This window comes from Platalea leucorodia (assembly GCF_965183815.1).
Source record: "Platalea leucorodia genome assembly, chromosome: 6".
In the NCBI taxonomy this organism is placed as follows: Eukaryota; Metazoa; Chordata; class Aves; order Pelecaniformes; family Threskiornithidae; genus Platalea; species Platalea leucorodia.
This window is the reverse complement of record NC_138828.1, coordinates 76,010,389-76,033,191: the sequence shown is the minus strand read 5'-3', so window position 1 is coordinate 76,033,191 and position 22,803 is coordinate 76,010,389. Positions and strand designations below refer to the sequence as shown.

General features: G+C 34.8%; 1 protein-coding gene across 1 annotated transcript in view; it reads left to right on the top strand.

Annotated features, from left to right (window-relative positions):
* The window catches only part of RGS12 (regulator of G protein signaling 12), a gene marked incomplete at its 3' end in the record, with an annotated part of 89,137 nt that overhangs the window by 64,342 nt on the left and 1,992 nt on the right, over positions 1 to 22,803 (top strand). The window contains exons 10-17 of the mRNA XM_082316018.1: positions 498 to 577; positions 2,356 to 2,556; positions 3,489 to 3,562; positions 6,353 to 6,479; positions 7,439 to 7,535; positions 9,063 to 9,139; positions 9,660 to 9,813; positions 12,428 to 13,045. Of these exons, the coding sequence (XP_082172144.1) occupies positions 498 to 577; positions 2,356 to 2,556; positions 3,489 to 3,562; positions 6,353 to 6,479; positions 7,439 to 7,535; positions 9,063 to 9,139; positions 9,660 to 9,813; positions 12,428 to 13,045 (1,428 nt within the window). The remainder of the gene's footprint in view (positions 1 to 497; positions 578 to 2,355; positions 2,557 to 3,488; positions 3,563 to 6,352; positions 6,480 to 7,438; positions 7,536 to 9,062; positions 9,140 to 9,659; positions 9,814 to 12,427; positions 13,046 to 22,803) is intronic.

Here is a 22,803-nt window from a genome sequence, read left to right as displayed (position 1 = left end):
GACTAGTGATTATCTTAGATTTTAGTTTTCTAACAACATACTTGCACTCTTCAAAATATTTATCTCTCTTCAAAATATCTGAAGAGGTAGAATAATTTTTAAATTTTTAAAAACATTTTAAGATTTAAAAAAAGGTTTTTAGTTTTTGGGTTTTTTAAAATATAAAAGCAAGTGGGGTTATTCAAAGGTTACATAACCAAGAAATACTTGACCAAATATCAACCTGGTGTAGTTGAAGATGTCCCTGCCCATTGCAGGGGGGGTTGGACTAGATGACCTTTAAAGGTCCATTCCATCCCAAAGCATTCTATGATTTTATGACTCTATATTGGTTTGGTTTTCCATGATTCAGTGCACAGTATGAAGATTTGGTGTTTTTTCCTTTAATGAAAAAAATTATTTTTCTGACCAGAGGAGCTAATATTTGAAATAGCTTTCTGTATTAGAATAAATAATAAAACTCAGCCTTTTTACTGATTGCTGATTCTTTCCACTAGCAGATTCTATGCAGTCCAATGGATTATCATACAGACGGGAATCACAAGGCTCCATGTCATCAACTGCTAGTCTTGATTTGGTAATGGCTGACTCTTAATAATGAAGAAGTGGGGAAGCAGTGAAAACAGTGAATTACTAATTTTCGAAGTAGTGTGAAGTAATTTGTTTGAAGTAATACTTTGAGAAAGGGTCTTTAAGTGCTACAGTTAGAGGCCAAGATGTAGTATTGAGCAATTTTAGAATACTAGAAATGTAATAGACGTTGTGTTCATATATTGCTTCTTATTTTGTCCTTGTAACAAAGATATCCTTTGCATCCTGTCTGTCTTAACTTCAGGCACCAGTAAACTTCCGGAATAAAAGTTTGCCTTTCAAAGGGAGCTACTGTAGCTCTTTATAAACAGCTTTTTCCACCTACTAGAGCTTTGAGATTCTGTTCTGAACAACCACATGTTAAAGCTTTCCCTCTGCTTGACGTGTGTGCAAGTTGTGTTAGGCTGATTTTTGTGGTGCCCATGTCTGCTGTGCTTCTTTCCTCTCCGTTTCTTTTAAAGTTGTGAGTTTTTCTTTTTGTCATTATGACTTAACTCTGCTCCTAAAATCTGAGAAAGGAGAGGTAGGGAATTTCATTGCAAACACTGTGATTTTTGTCATAGTATGTAAGAAAATAATCAGTGAAGACACTGTGATTTCTAACCATCAAGTTCTACCTTCGCAGTGTAAAACTAATGAAATGCAAAATTAAAACGGTATTAATAATAGAACATAAATGTAATACTTTTAAAATTTATTTTAAGTACATTGATATGGAGGAAGAATATAAAAAAGGAAATTTAAAAAATTTTTTTATACTCTTGATATCCCTCCAGTAGACTAGATTCTAGCGACTATGTAATTTTGCCTATGCTACAAATATTGTTCAGGGAAGCAAGCATGGCAAAGTCATGTTTATTTCAGTTGCAGAAAAGTCTTATCTTAAAAAACAGAAAACGCAAAGCCTCCCTAAAGCAACAACCCCTCTTTTTCTCTCTCACTCCACAACTGATTAAGTCAGAAAGTTACTGTGATTTGGATGAGAAGCAGCAAGTTAAAGAGAAAAAGCATGATGAGTACCCTAAAAGACTGTTGAAAACAGTATTTTTGTAGTGTCCTTTTAAGTTATAGGTGAGCTTTTTGTTAAATTTACGAAGATACTTTTGATATTTTGTAGTAGTGGTGCTATTCCGCTGTTAACTCTAGAATAAAGGTTAATGCTGCACTCTTTAGCCTTAACCCATAACATTATAGTTTTTGTTCCCTTTAATAACAAAAAAGCATGTTCATTAAGTGAATTATTTTAAAATTTTAATTTCTCTATGTTGTATTTCTATGTGTAGCATTCAGATTATGTTAAAAGAAGAGGAAATTTTCTTTGAGGAACCTGATGTTTTCTCATCACTTAAATGTTGATTCATAATGTGCCAATGGTAATTTTTACATCGGCAAGTCATTATTGAGTATAGACACTTAACTATTTGAAAGTTAAATAAGATTTTATTTGCATCTTACACTTTTTGATTAGGAGTCCTGTTCTATAGTTTGAGATTCTTGTAACCTGTTTTACACACTTGCTGTTTAAAACTTCATCTGTTCTTGAAATACATTTACATTTGTGCAGTGCTGTTATCTTTATTGAAACTTTTTTTTCCCTGGATTTAAATTTATCTGATATTTGTGATATTTGAAAGGATTTCTAAACTGTAAACATGGTAGAAAGTATGCTTCTTGGCTTGGTTTTATTTGTACAGACTCGAAAAGTTTATGTATATTCCTAATTTTCCCATTGGGCACTGACTTTTCTTTCTTTTTCCTGTCAAGTCTGAAGCCTCAAGATTACCTGCATTTGTACCAGATAAAGAGAAATCCCCCAAATACTGCTGTGTAAACCTTCCGGATGGTTCATCCAGCAAAATGGCTGTTAAATCCGGATTCTCTATCAAAGAGGTGCTATCTGGGCTCTGTGAGAAACATGGCATTAACATAGCTGCAGTGGACCTTTTTTTAGTAGGAGGTGATAAGGTATTGCATATTCCTGTGCTTTTTTTAAAAGCATTTTCATACTCATTTTAGTAACAAGGAATTAAGTTCTCTCAATAGTAATACGTATCTCCTGGTTCTACCTATAGCTTTACGTTGGCAATGCTAGTTAATGGAAGAATTTTAGTGAAACTAGAACTGCTGGAGTACTGTGATTGGTTGCGGTATCTACGTTACAGAAAGCAGAAGAAAGCTTATGACAAGGATTTCCTTATAATAAGAAGTTAATTTAGGTATCTAGTCCACATAGGTTGTCCAGAGGAATGGTTAGTGTGTACTTAATTGAAAGTATCCACAAAGAAAACAAATGTGTTGTAGTAGATGGTACTTCATTAAAGCAAAGAAACATAATGACATTCAGTTGTTCAAAGGTGAATGTGATGAATTCATGCTAGAATTAAGGTACGTGTTTTAATATTGAGGAAAATTTCCAGGACAGCACTGTATGTTGGTGGGAGGGTATGGCTCTTATTCCAACAGAAGTATCTCCAATTCAAAGAGAAGCTGTGGATGTGAAACGTTTATTGTCTTAAATTTGTGCTTATGATCAATCTAGATGATTACAATGACAAAAATCAATGAATGTGCATAGTTATGTGCCTGTTCTTTTAAATCTTTTAAAGGCTGTTAACTTGCCATGTTTTCTAATGCATCATTCTATGTAATAATTTATTTAAGTTGAAGGACCTAGGCTTGTTTTAAAACGCTGAGTTCCTGAATACCTGCGGACTCCAGTGGAAGTGGAAGTTTGGTCATTGTCTCACAATTGTAAATGAATACCCGCTAGAATGCATACAACCTATATTAATAATTTTCTGAGTTATCTGAAAATTTTTTTTAACCACTCAGCTGTTCTTTTTTACATATTTTAAAATTTGCTCTCTCTTGTTTTGTTCCTGACATGTGCTCTGTAGCCACTTGTATTGCACCAAGACAGTAGCATCTTGGAGTCTCGGGACCTACGTTTAGAAAAACGCACTTTATTTCGGTAAGAGTCAAAAACACTATCTTCCTCTGGCATTTTCCACCCCATTTTCCATTTTACTTTTTGTAAGTGCATTAAAGTATATTGTCAGTTACCTGTGGAGCAAAACAGTAGTTAATGCAGGAAATAATTTGTCTGAATCTAGTAAAAAAATCCGGTTAGTCATGCAATGCAACATCTTAGAGTGTAATCCAGAATCTAGCATTAGGGCATCTGAGGTTCCCATTAATTGTACAAGCACATTAGAAGAAATAGGCCTTAGTATCAAGCAAAGAGTGTCATGTGAAGAAGGAAGGTGATGTAATGTTTGTAACCGAAAATGATTGACTTCCACGTCTCGCAATTAACTCGCAGTTTGAGTTTCTATTAAAGTAAAAAATCCATTTTTACTTTAGATTGCAATAACACTTATGCAAGAGAAATGCATTTAGTATGGGGATTCTCCGAGTTACGCAAGTGCCTAGGCACTGATATCCCTTAGATTTAGAGCAGGCTGCTAAGCGCTTCCTCTTCAGGTAGCGGTGAGATTAGCGTACCACTAAAAGGTAATTCAGATGAGGGCAACCAGGGTAAGGACCGACAGGAGAAATGTGGGCCTACAGGAATGTTTCAAACTGAGTAGAGCAGCACCGCAGCACCTGGTGAGTTTTAAATGCTGCAAGAGGAAGCTTTTTGGATTGCTGTCTTGGGTACAAGTGGGATTTTGATGCCAATGTTCCAGTTTTGTCCTTGTGCTTGTTCACAACTGCTAATCTGCAGGGCCAGAGGGACCTTCCGCATCAGGAAGAGACGTGTTTAGTAGGTTGAAGCAGCACAAAAATGAGATGAAAGTTGAACTGCAAGTCTCCTAGTCTGATCCTAAATACAACAATAAAAAAATAGGCCTTTAAGATTAAATGGATATATTTATTGATTACATATTCCCATTCAGTTACATCTGTAATTATGTGCTTAACTGGCAGATTACAGTAAGACTAATTGTATAAATGTAAATTCATCTGAGTATAGATTTATAACCCTGAATCTTTAACAAGTCAATGTTATAATATTATTATTAATATGGGTATAATATATTTCAGTACGTTATGTATTTAATATTATGTAATATTATTTTATAGTATACAGTTTTTTTCAAAATAATCTGTTTCTATCTTTTTCCAAAATGCCAGAAAATGTTTTAATGTTCCTAAATTCTAAAAATCCAAACTAGTGCTATGAAAACTCCCGAAATAATTACTTCAGGAAAAAGTAGTGAAGTAGAATGTTTGTTACATTAAGGAGTTGCACTTTTGAAGTGAATAAAACTTATTTTGTCAGGCATTCTTCATTTTGGCTTTATATTACTTTTCTTTAGGAAGTAGGGCTAGTTTCTATTTAAGGGTACTTCAGATTAATGAATATGGTATAGCATATTCAATTTTGAAATTCGGATTGAGCAGCCTTTTATTAGGTGTGAGTTTGAGTTTCCAAATTAAAAAGGAACTTTAGGTAGGCAGTACCATATGTTATTTGTGTGTTAATTAAAATGCAGAAATGTTCTACATTGTTTCTTTCTGAGGGTAGACACTGTGTAAGCAAAAATACTCAAATATTTGGAATATTTTCAGACATAAGACAAATACTATGTGGATATACTTGAATACCTGAATGTCTGCCACTTCTGTGTCATTTACCAGTTAATGATTAAACTTGATCATTTCTATTTAGTAGCTGTTGTATTCAAAGAAAATATGAAAGACAAAGTTTCAGTTATTCAGGTTTCTTGTGGAAGGAAAAGTCAATGAGACTAAACATCTTACATTTAAGATACATCTGTGCGAGAGAAAAGATGGGGTTTACATTTAGTCGTGACTGACAAAATCACTAATAATTTTCATTTCTTCTGATGATGTACATTTCTGCTGATAATTTTGTTAGTAATAAGCCTGCCCTTGTTTTCATAATATAGTGCCATTGTAGTCAAATGTGGCTGTTATGGAGGAATCCGGGCACAGATGAAGGGCATTTAAAAAAAAACAAAAACAAAAACAAAAAACCAAACCAAACCAACCAAACAAAAAAAAACGAATTAGGCACAGTTCTGTCCAGGGAAATAGATATAAATGGAATAGTTGTTTGTGTTCTAAAAAATTTTTCTTATGTCATTTTTTTGCTATTTTGATGAAATGGTATAAAGTTGCATAATAGACTCTGAAGAGGGCTGTCTTTATCCTTTAAATTCCAACTGAATTGCTTTTACAGCTTTTGCATGTAAGTTTCTCTTACCGCAATTATTTGTGATATGGTGACATCTAGCCAGAAATTAGCATCATCTGGAACTCCAATGTATTTGTTCCTGTGCTTAAAAATAAAAATAAGAATTCCTGTCCAAGCCCATTTCAAGTAATTGAATAGGACATTGTGAGTCTCTCTTGTGGAAGCAGGAAGAAATATTTTTGTTGCATCCAAGGCTACAGTACAGGCATGGAGTCACTTTGGAAGCACTGCAGGACCAGAATGGTCAGAGCAAACTCACTGTAAAGATGAAAGTGCTATGGAATGTATTTAATTGGTCTGAGGATCACCATGCAATTAGGTTGGTTCACGCCTTCGCTCAGCTCTGTGGAACAGTGGAAGTTTTATTTGTATTAAAAGTGCTTTATCCCTTCAGGTTAGGGTAGATTTGTGCTGGTGAAGTTCCTGGGTCACTAGCTATAAACTGGTATAACTTTGCTGTAGATTGGATTTTATGTATTTTGTACATTTTGTTTATCGGAATATTTCATACTTAATGTTACAATTGATGTATTTCAGGCTGGATCTTGTTCCGATCAATCGATCAGTTGGTTTGAAGGCTAAACCCACCAAACCAGTAACAGAGGTCTTAAGGCCTGTGGTTGCAAAATATGGTTTAAATCTTAATGAACTTGTGGCAAGACTAGTAAGTATCTTTTGATGTAATTCAAGCTGCAATATTTTTTTGTCTGGAGAAGATCATATGGCAGTCCCTGAAATTATTCCTATCTTTATAATTAGGCGTTAAAATCTGTATTTATAATTACATGTTGAGATGAAAATGCATAGTAGTCATAACCATTATGCTTAATAGTAACTACCTCAAAGCTTTAGTCTGCATCTGTTTCATATTCTCCTTTAGAATAAATTCAACATCCTAAATAATAAAGCCTGAGCTTAGCTTCTTCCAGAGCTCAACTTTTCCCATTGTTAGCCAGGGAAAGTTGATTGAGATTAGTTAAAGCTATCATTCCATTATCCTGGGAATCATGAAAGTTGCCTCAAATCCCCTCACAGAAAATTTCTGCGGAAGCAGATTGTTTCAACTTCTCTACTGCTAAACACTTGGCTAGCATTTTCTGTATTCTATTATGATGGAATATCAAGGAATGGAAAGTTAATTTTGTGGTGTTTCTAGAATGTATACTGTCATGGCTGAACCAGTCCATGTTTTTAAAATAACTGGAAAACATGTTGGTATAAAGATAATGTCATTTAATAAAATTACAAAATTAACAAAGTACAACCAATTTAGAATATAAAATAATCTCAAACTTCCTCTGAAAAATATGATTTGCTGAACATACACACTAATGGTCTTAGAGTATTTGTGCACACTTGCAAATTGGATGATTCTTTTTCTCATTGTATCTTCTTTTCCTCAAATTCCATTCTCCTCACATAAATGGGTTACACTCATTGTAATCAAGGTAGTTTTACGCAAATGGAATAAATATTTTTAGAATGGCAGAAGAAAGATATATTGAGGCTACACTGAAACGTAAAAATGCTTTGCTCGTTTTCTTTCAAAAAATGTCAGACTGCATAAATTTATTCTGAAAACAGCTTTTTCTCTATTATATACAAACTGTGATCCGACTTTAGAATGGTGAGCAGGAACCACTTGATCTTGGTGTTCCTATATCTAATCTGGATGGTCAGCGGGTTGTTCTAGATGAAAAAGAGCCAACAAAGGGTAGAGGTAAGTTGGCAGAAAAGCTTTTATTTATGATGTCAAGTCAGTTTCATAAACCCTGACTTTGGTTAGTTTCTTCTGTTGATGCGAAGATGAGGTAAATGTGATTAGATTTGGATATGTCACATATACCATATATACTTTTTAACTAAAAAGGAGTGCAGTTTCTAAAGACTAAAGATTAAATTCATCTGTTGATGCCAGGCATTTTACTGTTGCTGTAAGTAATTTTGCACTAGTAATACTTGAATATTTTACTTGTACTCAGCCATAGATCCACACATATATTTAGGGACGTAGTACCCAGTAATAATAATGAGAATAAAATGCCAAATAACTTCTGTGAATTCGGCAATTAACTCAAAAGAAATATTCTGTATAAGTAAAACAGATGCAGTTTGTGCAGCAGCTATATGTACTGCTATGATAACGCCCTTCTTTAACATGAGAACGTAGCAGAGCCTACATCTCCAGTTTTAAGTGATGATTTCTGGAGATAATACTAAAAAGGATGTAACTTTTGATTTCCCTGGACAAAATAATTTGAAAAATGGAAGTTAATCAACCGAAGAGTTGACAATCTTTTTGCACAATTAACACGCTAGATTAATGTAAGCAGTCTTGAGAGTAAAGGTTCAGTTTCATTAGGAGACCTTTTTATAGATATAGAACACTTAGTTTTAAAAATAAAATTAGTTGTGGTTAAATTAAATTGACTTAGAGCAGAGATCCTCTTTGAGGAAGAACTAGGAGAATAAAGATGGAGGTGTTTATTGAGGGGAATCAGATTTGTCATTTTTCTAGGAAACAGAACCAATTGTCATTTTGAAAAAAGATATAAATCTAAATACTCTCACAGATAATTAGTTTAAGGATTACAAGTAAAACTGTAATCCTACGTACTGCCAGCTGCAATAAAAGCCTAAATCATAGAGGATCATTCTAGCAGTAGGCTGATTCTCTGGCAGCATACCAGTGAAAAAGCACCATGATTCTGTGTTTGCAGCTCAGTCTTCAGTTAGTATATTTGCTGTAGGCAGATGTAATTTGAAGGAGGCATTTAGTTACTTAGAAGTAGACAAGGAGGATATGGCAATGTCTAGAAAACAATTGATGCACGAAACAGGTTGGAAAGGATTCAGCATGACTTTTCAATGGTCTTTTCTGCTGAATTTTTTTTCTTGTTTAAATTCTAAATTTGAGAATTACAAACTGAAGTATTAGCTGAGATTTTAAAAGCTATTTGATCTAAATCAGCTGAAAATTTAGGAGAACTTAAATGAAACCTCAGCATCTTTAAACTTTAACCGTATTGCCAGTATTAGGAAAATTTGAAGATGAGAGGGAGATTCTATTCTGGTAGGTTTTGACTGAAAAGTATCAGGGATATCAACTGTGCTCACTCTTTATTTTCTGAGTACATATTTGAGAAATTTTAAAGCAAAAAATCTGTTTTGTGCATCATTGTCACTTAAATATTACTTCTTTGGGAAATTATAAATCTGTAGTTATAGAAGGTATGTTTATGTTCAGTGTTTACAGATAAACAAAAAGGTGCATCAGTAAAACAGAGTGCAACTGTAACTACTTCAAGAAATCAAGTATCTACTGTAAGTCTTCTGCAATGATTTTTGTCCCTTAGATCATCTTTTGTTTCCTTCTGGAATTCTGTACTAAAAGCTCATTCATCCATGATTTTGAATCAGCCAAATTATGTAACTAGATTGGGTATAGCTATAATTCATCTGATATTTTCCACTGTCAACAGCATTTATTTGTGAGAACTTTGTCTTCATGATGAATCAAATAGCTCATTCACTGTGTCGTATTTGTTGTTTCATGTCTTGTTGGCTTATCTATGTTTGAAAATGGTTGAATTACTCTGAAATTCAAAGGCCCTTTCCATAATTTGAATTCTTCAGAGTAAACAATATTATATTTATTTATACACTTTTGGGAAGTGCTATGGCAAATGTTCTTTGCCAAAATCAAGATTAAACTAAAACATTTGTTGTGGTGGTGTTAGAGAAATGTGTTTTCAAAATAACTTTTTTATTCACTTAGACCATACTATGTACACAATGATATAGCCTAAATGTAAGTAGTACCTTAACTTTCCTTCTAATGCAGGGAGAGGGAAGAACTCTAGGAAAGTCTAATTCTATCAAAATGAAAGGCGAAAATGGAAAAAATGCTAGGGAAGTCCGGCTGTCAAAGAGAGAAGACTCTATTGCAAAGATTGGGAAAAAAAAATGTCAGAAAATAAATTTGGATGAAGCAGAGGGTATGTGAACTTTATGTATTAACATAAGTAGTCTTAGAAAAATGAGAATTTTGTGTCTGTGTAGGAAAAGGTACTGTGTGTTTAATACTGCATTGTGAAAATCATATTCATGATCCTTATATTTTTGTTTCATACTGTGTTTGAATTGTAAAGTTTTTGATGCTGAAGGTAAAATTTTAAGAATCCCTAAAGATAGACGTAGGTGCCTAGTGGGATTTTCAAAAGTTGAAGCTACCTAATTCCAGGTAAAATAAAAAGGAATTAGTTACTCAATTGCAGTTGAATATCCCATTCAATACCTTTTGCAAGCCATGTAGATGCTTGCCTTTCTGTTCACCTTTACCTAAGAGTCTTTAACTCACTGAAAGGCATTCTGCACCATGGTGTAGACCTTAACTTACTCAGGTAAGAATTTTTGAAAATTTTATGCTAAAGTCTATAACAGTCAGGGCAGTACAATCAGATGACTGTGGAGGAGCTGTGATGGGCAAGAGTAAAAGCTTAGTTTACATTCAGTAACTGCTCTGAAAAGGTGATTAGAAGTAGAAATAAGCAAAGAGGTTATTGGTAATCTTGTATATTCTGAGTCCTGTTTTTACTTTCAATTATATCTTAATAGTTTTGGTGATACCATTGGAAAAGAACTCATAAGAGTTCTTATAGAAAGATGTCCATGGGAGAAAGAGGAATATAAACGATGTAGCAGTAGAAATCTTGACATACCACCCTCTGCCCTAGGGCATTAACTGAAGCAATTACCTGTCTTGTCAGCCCTGCACGTTCTTCCCTATTTTCTCAAGTAGAAAAAAATCAGAGAACATATTTTACCCACAGATTAAAATTTACTGCTGATGCTACCTAATATGCATATCCAAAACCTGGTTATGCACATTTATACAGCAAATGAACATTCATCTGTGAATAAATGTCCACTGACTGGACTGGAAAAAAAATGCTGTGACTAAAACTTTTATTGCAAAATAGATGTTTGTTAATGTAAGTGTTATTACAAAATATTAGAGCATTTTAAATTATTTTCTGTTGCTTACTATTTTGTTAACTTGTTTTCCATATTTTAATATTTTCATTTTTCTTCCTAGGGCTGAGTAAAACATTAACATAATTTGAAAACTTCAGAATTCGAGGCTTTCACATTTTATTTTGAATTTTGTGAAATTTGTCCAAGTTCGGAAAATACGTACCAAATGTTGTAGACTGTTTTTTAATGAAAAAAAGCAAACAACTGTTCTATGAAGTTTGAAATTTCAGAAAGGAACATTTTGTATGACATATTAGAAATGTTGCATGTTTTAATATGCATACCGCCATTTTGCAAAACTTTGGCAATAAGAAGCATTTTGAAGCTTCCATCTTGGCTACATTCAGATTTTATGGCATTTAACAAAGCATGTTAAAAAGTCATTTTTACAAATACATTGCTAAGCCTGCCAAATGTGAATAGAAGATTAGGAATAAGGTCATACAAATGCAAGTGTATGACTTCATATTATGCTAAGTTAAAACTGATACTGATGTTTTGTGCTTCATTTTGTAATGGCTTTTGCATCAAACAGTATTTATAAGCTGGGTTGGAACTGTTGATTTTAATTAATCTGTTGGAGATGGCCTTTTTAAGCATCTTTAATATTCTGTAGTTTCAATGCTCTCTTCTTGAAAAATTAGGACATGCAGAGACCCTATATTAAGAGTTACATATTTTTATATTTATATGTTTTGTACCAAAGAGTTTGTTTATTGTTGCGATGCTTCTTTTTTGAGGAGTGGTATAGTTCTTGGCTTATGATTGATAAGTTTCTTGTTGCCAAGTTTTGAGACTTTCTAGAACAGTGGTGTTTTACTATATTATTTATATATAGAAACATACTAAACCATTGGACATCATTAAGGACATGATCAGAAAATCACTTCTAATTGTGTTAAAAACTCTATAAAAAAAGCTGCCCCATTGCTTTTAGTAATGGCTCCTTTGATGGTTATTGACTACCTATATGCTACTGATTCATTGCAGCACAAAGTAAAATGGGGTTACTTAAATCGACGTCTGATCATGCCCTGTGATGATAACATCCTGGGTTAAAACTACACCATGAATTGAATTTAAACTGTGATAAAATATTATTAAACTGAGAGAAATTCAATACAAGAAAGAATTTTGCAACATTTTGAATCGTTGACCTTTCAAATGGCATGGCTATTTTTGAGTTAAGATGGGTTAAAAACATCCAGAATATAAAAATGTGCACCCATTGTCAGTAAGACCAGAGCCTTGTTTTGTATAAAGAATTTAGAAACCCTGTGTGTGTGTACAGATTTATTAACTGCATAAAACAGAAGATGTGTTCAAGGCTCAGTGAACTGCAGCTGTTCTAAACTGCAAAACTCTTACAATAGCAATCCTGATGGTCTTAATTATAGTGATGCTAGCGAACATTGCTGCAATTGAAAAAGTTCCTAATTAACATGGGATCTTATTTCAAGGCAGCATTGAAAGAATTGAAGATCTTCATGGAAAATAAATGTGCTGAAAATTTACATTTTAATGACATTGCACTTTCTGACAAAAACTTGTCAATTTTGGGTTTTTCCCCAATAGAATTTTTTGAACTCATATCCAAAGCTCAAAGTAACAGAGCAGATGACCAACGTGGACTGCTAAGGAAAGAAGACCTTATTCTTCCTGACTTTCTTCGTTTACCGCCCACTGGACCAGAACCATCCTCATCTACTCCTGCAGGCCCTAAAGGCCTCAACAGGCGAGTTTCAAAAAATGATGGCAAGGATGGATGTACATCACCAAGTGGAAAACAGGAGTCCGTACAAAACTTTAATGAAAATTCAGTTAAGAAAATGGGTTACTCAGAAAATAAACATAAATCTGCTTTGACAGCACTCCACAGTCAGAAGACTTTCAGTGTTCCTTTTAATACTGCATTGTCTCCAATTCCGCATGCACAGGAAAACAATGCAACGATATGGAAAAGGCAGTCAAGAGAATTACAAGCTGAAGGCATACAGATGGTAGATGATGAGAATGTGGCAGACTTGACTCTTGTGGCTGAAGGAGATATTAGTAGCCCTAACAGCACTTTGCTACCACCGCCACCACCAACACCACCGTCAGACGTCAGTAAACTCACAGAAGCCAACTATCCACCCCCAACTCCTTTTGCAGGTAATCAGGAAAAATCTGGATATCAAAGATCCAATTCAGGTATTTCTAGATTTTAATAGTCTTTCCTTTCATGTAAAACTACTTTTCCTTGGCACTGTTGATCGGTATTTGGCACCCATTAAAACAAGAAAGAAAATTCTCTCTGCACCTTAATTTTTTTACAAAAAAAAAAAAAAAAAAAAAAAGATTTTCATTGCCTTAGTCTGTGCTAACTGTAATATTTCTGGTTGCCTTTAACAATGTACTTTTGTTTGGATTTGGCGTGTGGCCAAAGCTGGACACATGCAGACAAACTTTAAAATCATGCATATGCTATAATTATCTCATTCTTTACCCTAGGAGTACAAAATAGGATATCAGCATTTTGAGCTGCATAACACCGTTGCGTTCCAGATTTTCTGATCCATTTGTCATAATGAGATACATGATTAGGGTTTGGAAGTTTAAGTGCTTTAGCAGGAACCTAATTATGTGTTGAAAATTGCAGTACTGCTTATGATTAAAATTTGAAATGGCTAAACAAGAATTTAAACAATAGTTCTCTAATAAATTAGATACTTTGACCAAAAATAAAAATGTTAGGTTTTTTTAACCCATACTTTGCTACGCAGAGAAATAGATTGCATCTATCACACTTTCTCCCAGAATATTCACATGTGAACTAGCTCTTTCTATTAGATAATTTTAGAGAAAATATGTAACATTTTTTAGGATGTAAGTTTCATGGTCTAGCAATATCACAGAGCAATATTAGCCCAAGGCTGAAGTATGGAATTTCTTTATAAACACGGACTCTAATAATAATTGCTATTACCAGAAACAAGAGTTTGAAGACAATGGGTGTTGGGACATTGATGTTTTACAGTCATTGTACTGTACATTTTAATGTAAAATATAAGAAGAGGTTATCTATGTGCTACATTTATTTTTGATGTTTCACAAACATATGGTGCCATAATTTGTATGATCACATTTCTTTGTGATGTGGGAATATACATTTTAATTATTTATCTTTTTACACAGAGTATTTGATACTGTTCTTTATCTGTATGGTTGATGATTTGTAAATACTTCTTTGGTTGTTGGATGCTTATAAATGGCAATGCAAATTATTTCATCCTCTTGGTATTTTAAAAACATTTTCCTTTATTAGTGGTATTTGAGAAATGTTCTATAAGTGCTACCACTTAATTTCTGAAACTGAGTATTGAACAGACTTGTAACCAGTGCCTACAAATAACAAAACCGCAAAATGTACTTCAGACATATTGATGTGTATATGCATAGATTTGTGTTGGTGTCTTTCTGATAATATGACAAGTGTACAACATAGGTATCAATTTGCATATTTTTCAGTGAGAACTGTTAAAAAAACCATTTGCACTTAAAAAAAACTTCATGAATTTACAATATTTTAATGCATGCCATACATTTCTGTGTAACCACTGAACTGTAGCTTTCCCTTTTCCCACTTTCTACTTTTTACTTTGTAGAAATCTTTGTGTAGTTTTCACATGTATTTTGTATCTTTGTTCTCTCAGGAGTAATAAATTCTAGACCTAGTTACGCAAACTGGTTTTAAGCTTTGATTTTCTTTGTTATTTAAAAACAGTTCTTTCAGTCCTGGATTAAGAATTCTGATTGAAATTATCTTCTAATAGCAAACAGATTAATAGATATGAACTAGCAATTACCATGAGACAAAGTTGACAAATGTTATATTTGTTAATAATCTAGATATCAAAGGGCAAATACTGTCTTGAGATGCTGACGGGTCACATGTGAAATCCATAGTGTTGACATGTGCACCAGAAGGCAGATAAGACAGGAGATTTCTTTTAAATGAGTCATAACAGGAACTCCTGAAAGGAGAGTCTCTTCTGTCTTTGGGTTCTTGGGCTGAACTTTATATTCATTACTTTCCTTCTTATTTTAAACTAAAGCAATTCTTCCCTGGTCTTTAAGAAATGAGCTGGTGATCTCAGTTCATTTGGTGTGGAGTAGCCAATATAACCACCTCTTTATTTGCTAGTCTTGGGTAAGAAACGAAGGGTTGGATGGGTGCCGGAGACCTCACAACCCTTTTCATTCTTAGAGATGGGTCCTACATAACAGTACTGTGAAGCCTAATTAAAAAAACAAACAAACAAACAAAACAAACAAAAAAACCAAACCAAAACAAAAAAAAACCTGCAGAGAGGCTTGTGGTGCTGTTACCTGGGTCTCGTTGTGTTCTGGGGGCTGAAAATGTAGTTTTTCCAAAAGTCGCTGTGTTCCCACATAGTTGTGGGCCTCCATGAAAGAAAATGAAGCAGTTGAAAGTCCTGTATCAGTTCCCCTTTTAAAATGATTCGGCCTTTTCCACAACAAATCATCAATATCCTACATATTGAATTATTTTTTTTTTACAGATTTTAATTTTCATGTGTTCCAACTGCTTGTCTCTGCTTAGTGATTGTGTTTTATTTTTCTGTCATGGTCACCCATGAGAGACCTTTAAGTAATCAAGCAAAATAATTTTGCAAAACTAAAATCGTAGTTTCTCTTAGATTTGTGACAAACCAGATTTTGTCTGGTTTTTTTGAGGAATAACAAAAATCTAAAAGAAAGATGTAAAACACCTTCCTTTTTGACTACAACCTTATTGCATACACTAACTCTATTCTACACACCTCTCACAGTACACTACTATTTTATGGGAACTGTATTCTACAAAAGAACGGTGATTTTATGGAAAAAGTGTGGGCCAAAATAAAACTTCTCTATTTTCATGATTTCATGGAGTTTGCATGGAAAGACTATTCAATGATGTACAATAATAAAGACTGCTGGAGACTATCTCCAGTCAATAATATTTCAAAGGACTAAATCATTAATAATGGTTGCTTTTTTAAGTGCTTTAATGGTTCTCCATTCATAATCTCCTATCAATGGAAAATGCATTTCTGATTGGCTTATTGAATTAAAATGTTGGGATAAAAAGAAAAATAATGGCTACATAATTTAAAATGGTCTATAATCTTGTTTTCAAATTGGTATAAAGCCAAATGACATGTATGCTTACACTATGCGTTGGGCTTTTATACATTGGGTTTTCGTATGCTGGGAAAAGGGCTGGGGGCGGTGAAGCAGTCCCTCACGTTCTGCAGGGGGCAATTCTCTAACCACAGCCTGAGGTAGCAGAGCCAGGCCAATATCCACCCCCGTAACAGGTAACTCTTCAGTTTTTTTTCATTTGAAGATCTAGAAAGCAAAATATGAATAATGGAAAACAGCAAAATGAGGTTTGCATCACTCAGAGCTTTTGAGAACAATTTTTCAAACACAGATCTTAACTTTCTTAAATAAGTGAAACGTGTTTATGCTGCAGTAGTATTTAGCCATGAAGTACATATGAAATCAGTTTGCAATATAAGAATCATTACTGATTCTAGTTGCATTACTCATCAAAAAGAAAATGTCTTTATTCTTTAATAAGCTGGCAAATTTCCCACTTTAAAAATCAGGGGTTTCTGGAATCTGAACACTAATTCTGAATTATGCTTACTTCATGTCTCTACATATAATAGCGGTGGTACCTATCTGTGGAAGAAATAATTATTGTGTGGTGTAAGTGTTCAGTGCTTGAAGTGATACGTTCATTTTTGAAAATGTTAAAATACCGATTTAATCTCTTTGGTTTTGTTTTTTTTTTGGGGGGTTGTTTTTTTTGTTTCTTTTTTTAAATTCCACGGTATAGTCTAGGTACTTCGAATGTTGTCCAGTTTTTCCCAGGGGGCTAGGCACATTCATTACCCAAGTGAAAAATAGCTGTCATGGGGGAGAGGCAAACCTTTAGTCCCCTCAAGAGCTGTGAGTATCAGGCCAGAGGCCTTGCACTCAATGTTTTATTCAGCCATATTGCACTGGGGCCAGGGAGTTGCTCACTGTGATTGTTGCCTCTGCTGCAAAGCAGGTGGGCATCTAGTCGTAGTCGCAGTTGGGCTTTTTCAGGGAGTACCATTTCATCCTTAGATAGGACAATTTGCAGCAATCCAGACTGAAGGTGCACAAGCTGTAGATTTGATTCCATCAAATTGTTCTTCCTTCTGTTGCTAAAAAAATTCCCCCCTTCTTTTTTTTTTTGCATTTAGGATGAGAAATAGTCTTGAAATGAAATTCCCGTTACAGTCAGTGGAATTATTGCCTACCAAATAAGAAGGTATTTTTTCAAGTAGACTTATAGACTGGATCCAGCAATTCAGTCGAATAAAGAGTTTATTCAAAACTCCCTTTTAACAGGTATATAATGTCATTGGTTAAGATAGGGAGACGCTAGGGAAAATAAAAGCATGGTGAACTCTCTGGAATTATGGCTGAATAAGGCTATGGAAGATAAAGGACGAATTTAGACTATAGAAACAGTTACTTAATTCGTTCCGAAGATACTGCTTTGTTTCTGAAATAGATGGCAATGGTATCCTCAAAATAAACTTGCTTCTTTTCTTAGTGGAAAGAATTCTTTCACAAATGGGATAGTTAGTACCAGTGCTAGGATTTTTTTGCTTTGAAAGATAAATTATGCAGGAAAAAAAATGCAGGGTGGACTCTCAGAGGCCGGGGCCGGCTATTGTTCCCAAAGACAAAAAAAAACCCTCCCAACTGCTCTTTTTTATTATTCACAGAGCGGACGCAGTACGCTGCAACCAAGGAATAGAGATCAGATAATAGCAGCAGTATTTCTGTGATTTTCGCTTCTTAGCTAGTAAACTTTTCAGTTATAAAGGTAATGAATTCCAAGTGCAATTTGTGATAGTTAAGGAGATTAAAAATGATCATGCATACGTCTTCAAAAATTCAAAATAAACCTTTATTTTTGTAATAAATGCTATAATATTTTATGTAATTAAAATTTTACAGAATCTCTTAATTCACGTGGCATATTTTAGAGAATGTCCAGCAATGTTTCCTATATAAATCAAGATAGCAATATAAGTGAAAACAGAAATAAAGAAAAATTTAAGAAAAGGAGGGGATTATGACTACAAGACGTAAAAATAACGTAAAGCATTATTTTTAACAAAGGCTGTTGTCCTGCAATTAATTATATCCTTACTGGCTCTGTGTAATTTTATAGAAGATAATTGGATTCTGGATCAATATAAAGGGGGTACTTGTGGGGATCCAGTAATACTAAGGCCAGAATCTGTTAATCCTCTTCTAATCAGAGCATGATTAAATTGGAGAATTACATGTAGTACATGACTGAGATCAATAATAAACAAAGGAGAAGGGGAGTTATGTTAAGAGTAGGCAACCGGGACGTGAAAAAGGCCTTGAGGGATAATTATTTGAAACGCACGCTTATTTCAGTCAAACGGCAAGATAGGCATTTTAGAGAGAATTAGAAATTTTATCACAGACTAGATAAAATGTTAGAAAAATTACAACTGCTCTTTGAACCAAATGCACACAGGCTAAAACCAGGTCTATTCAAATGCATGACTTACATTTGGACGGTGAAATGAACTTAGTTGAATTATTAGTTGAAATGTAACTGGTAGCCCTGCTAAACCACATTTCAGAATTTCTTAATTGAAAAATAACATAATGAATGGCAGATTAAATTAAAACTGATTCAAGTAATCCAATCCACTCTTTCCCAACGTATTACTCTCCGCAATAATTAAACCTGCTGTTACCGACTCCTGACGGAAAAGCAAAACCAATGTTAACAATAAATGCTGGAAGCTCAAACTGAGGGCTGGATACTTTTAGACCGTTGCAGAGATGTTTTGTCACGCCTATTGCTTGGAAAGCATTCAAAAATTGTTTCAACTTTAGCAGTGGAGAAACAGAAAGTTTAAGCCAAGTGGCCGGCGTTATTGAGGGTACGCGTATCACTTTGGATCAAAATTCAGAATTTCTTGTTTTATTTCTTCTCGGACTGTTCCTGGCTCTTACGTGACGTCGTGCGCAGTTCCCTTCAGCAGCTGTTGTAGCCGTGCGTAGGAAAGGTCGCTGCCCACAGCAAACACGCTTTGCAGGGTTTCCTTTTTTGATCGTATGTGCCGCTGGTGAGCCGTAGTTGTCATACCAGCTGCCTCTTCTATGTAATATTCAGAATTTGTCTTTCCAAATAACATTTTATGCTTTGTTCTTCTTGCAAATGCTTTTGAGATGAATGCAATGGAAGAATTTCTATCCGCCTTGTGTTTCTAAACTTAATGCTGCAAATGTATTCCAGAAATTCCCAGGACAAAAGTAAATAGGCTGATAATGCAGGGTATTGCTGCTTTGTAGAATAACCCATTTCCTAGCTTGATGCCCTCATTGTTATTGAGCCAGATTTCAAGGCCCTGAGCATATGCTGCAGTTGGTGTTTCATCATGCAAGCAAAATACAGCATATAAAGACAAATTTCCTTTGAAAAGATTTAGCAAAAACTGTAGGTAGGAACCTTTTATTAAATCCTCTTTCTCCTTGGTCTTGTATCAGTTAAGAGACAAAAGGAAGGAAACTTTTGAAGGAAATTTAACCTGCAGAATTCTAAACCTTAAATGTAAAGTATCCTTTTCCCTTCAGAAGCATAAATCACTTTGCAAACTAAAAAGAAAAATAAATGGTTACAGTACTAACAGTACCTCAGCCACTGTGGAAGTCATTTATCCACCACTTAAAAGAATCCACATCTGGGAAGCCTAAAATTCTCAAGTACCATTTCACAACAGTTGAGGACAGGAAGGGAGAAGTGTCTTTCCCAGAGTGAAACTGCCGGATTACACCTGTCTTAAGGCAAGAGTTACTCATGCTGAAATATTTCCAGGACATCGAAGTGAACACCACTGCAGAACTGACCATCTCAAAGCTCCTTTTTTTATAGTCTCATGTGAAAAAATGTTCTTTCAGCCAGCATGTTACCACCTTAGGACAGGTGGTTGGATGGAATCGGAGATGAGAACAGTATCTGCCCAATCTCCCGCATTAAAGAACACACCAGTCTATGAGCTTGGGGACTGACAATGACTGATTGCATTTGGAGGTGGTATAGGCCAGTAAATAACCAATTCCAGGAGTTGTTCCTGAAAACTTTGGTGGTTTCTTTTCACAAGAGTTACAATATAAATACTTCAAAGACATTCTTACCTGCTGTAAGTCAGCACAAAATCATTAAACTGGAGCTCTTTCTTTTTAACTGAATATCTGATCCTCTCTGATATTAGAAGTCGAATGCCTGGAACCAACGGTATAGAAGTCAGCAGAGTGTTCTTGTTATCTTTCAGTAGAACGGAGAGCCATCGAAATAGTAAATGGTTTTGACAAGAACAGTAGGATTGTAGCAAAGGTAGAGCGCTCAGTGGAATGCTGAATCTATGCGGAAGAGGTGTCTGTCTATATGGAAAATTATGCTGGGAAAATTATGGAATAGAATTTAACATTCTGTCATATATGAAATCCGCTAAGCATGGACTTTTAAATACAGAGCTCATCTCTTACAGTGAAACTTAATAAATGTCTACGTGCTTTTATAAAAAAAGAGAAATATGGTGTGAATGGAAGTATATCAAGTATTGATCACTTAAAGGTGCTGAATTTCAGATTAGATCTAAATTATGCTTTAACAGGGGAATCATAACTAAAATTAGCACATTGAAAATAAATGGATCTAACAATTATGGTATAGAAATAATATCATTGCAAGATGTTGTGGGTGGACCTTCAAATCCCAAGCGTCTGCATTGAGTTATGGTTATTTGATCCTAGCATTTACATTTGACAGATAGTGCTGTTCCTGAAATTTCCAGGCTTTTGTAACCTCGTCTTTGCCTGGAATTTGGCCAAATGCTCCCTTGGTCCTAAACTACTTGGAAGATGATGTCTTCCAATATCTTTCTTAGATCTTACTTAGAGCTTGAGGAATATTTTATACAGAAGAACAAAAATTCCCTTTTGTTTTCCTCTGTAAAGGTACCTTTCCATAATCATAATGTTAAATTCAGAGAGCTTGAGAATAATACACAAAATCAAAATTTCAGAAGAAGAGAAATATTGGTAAAGGAAATCAGGAGATCAGCCAAAGCGCTGCCTGATCATTTACCTTTTGAAAAATGCAGACTGCTACACCTAGCCTTCTAAGCAGTCATTTAGCTGCAAGTCTGTAAGGTGGCAGATCTCCAGTTTAAAGACAGAAGATGACATGCATCATCCCATCTTTAAATCAGCTGGAACATATTAATGGGATCAGATGCACGTGAAAATTCCCCTAGAGCTGCGTGGAATGCTTAGCGGGGGAGCCGAAGATGACCAATAGGCATGATTATGTTATTCCAGTCTGTTTGGAAATTAATCTGTGCAACTGCTGCTCTAAGCACTGGCTTCCTTTCTCTTCTGAAGTTAGGTAGGACATTTGACAGATTAGATTCAGGAAAATGTAATATCATTCCTGACATGCTTTATGCAAGGCAAAGCAATCCACAGAGATACCCATGGCGGTGTTCATCATTTCAGCACAAGAATATGCGAAGAGAAATTTTATCTGTGAAAGCTCTCTGCACCTTAAATGATGCCCTGCATAGCTAAGTTTGCTCAGGTATTTGTTACTCAAAAAGAGAATATGAGAAGGAGACCAGTGCAGAAGTGGTGTAGCCATCATTTAAGCCTCATTATAAAGCTCCACTGAGTACATACAAGTCTTGAGTCTTTTAAAACTTTCAGGATACGTTTATACACAAACTGGTTTTGGGAATCTCTCCTATTATTTGTGCTAAATAGCCTTGCTTCATAAATACTTTGCTTTTAAAAATGAGGAAAAAAAAGCAAATGAAAATACTTTTTCAGTGTAGTGCTACTCTTGAAATCGTCTTTCTGTTTGGTGTAGATGAGCCAAGATCTTTTCTACCCTGCCAGGAAAAAAGAAACCATCTTCACACTATCATCCCTTAGTAATTCCAAATTCTTTTGAACCAGTATTTTGAACAGTATTGAACAGTATTCTCTGATACTGTCCTGCCTCTAGCAGTGATGTATCAGATGCTTAAGAAGGATTGCTCCTGAGAAGGGCGTTAATAGAAAAAACTGCCCATAGTACAGATTTGTTCCTCTTCAGATGGGCTTATGTCTTGTGAAGCCCAAGAGCTAACATTGACCTTATTTTTGCTTTGTTCGTATTAGACAACTTGCAAGCCCAGTTGTGCCATGTGGTGACTCAGTGACACATAATTCCAAGACTTAATGACATTTCTTATATGTAGCTGTAGAAAGACTTAGCAACCAAATAAATGCAGCAACACTTACACCTTCCCTAGCGTTCCTCAGCAGGGGTTTCCAGCTCTTTCATCTGTTGTACCCTGTTAATGCAGGCTGTATCTTTTGACTGTGGAAAGTGTTTCAGTCAGCAGAGCTATGAGACCTTCCACCACCATCGAAGTAGTTTCTTTACATTACATCTAGTAGAAGGATGTATTCTCAATACTAGGACAGCTGGGTGACTCATGCTCCGTCAATGCAAACTATTTGGTGTAATTTATCATTAGTATGGTGTTTTTGAAATTAGTATCTCTTTTAAACAAACATGAAAGGAGAATCAGAGATCTTCCTCAAAGGGCATAGAACAGTAGATTAAAAAGATCAAGAGTACAATTCACTACATTCATGTTAAGATAAGCATTTTAGAATAGAAGAATAGCATTTTACACCACAGCCATGCAAACAGCAGTTAAAATTAAGTCAATGTTCGGCTGCAGTAGGAAGATGTAAACATGAAGTGTAATATAGTCCCATTAAATGTTAGCTGTAATTTAGTAGGCTGGAGTCGTGCT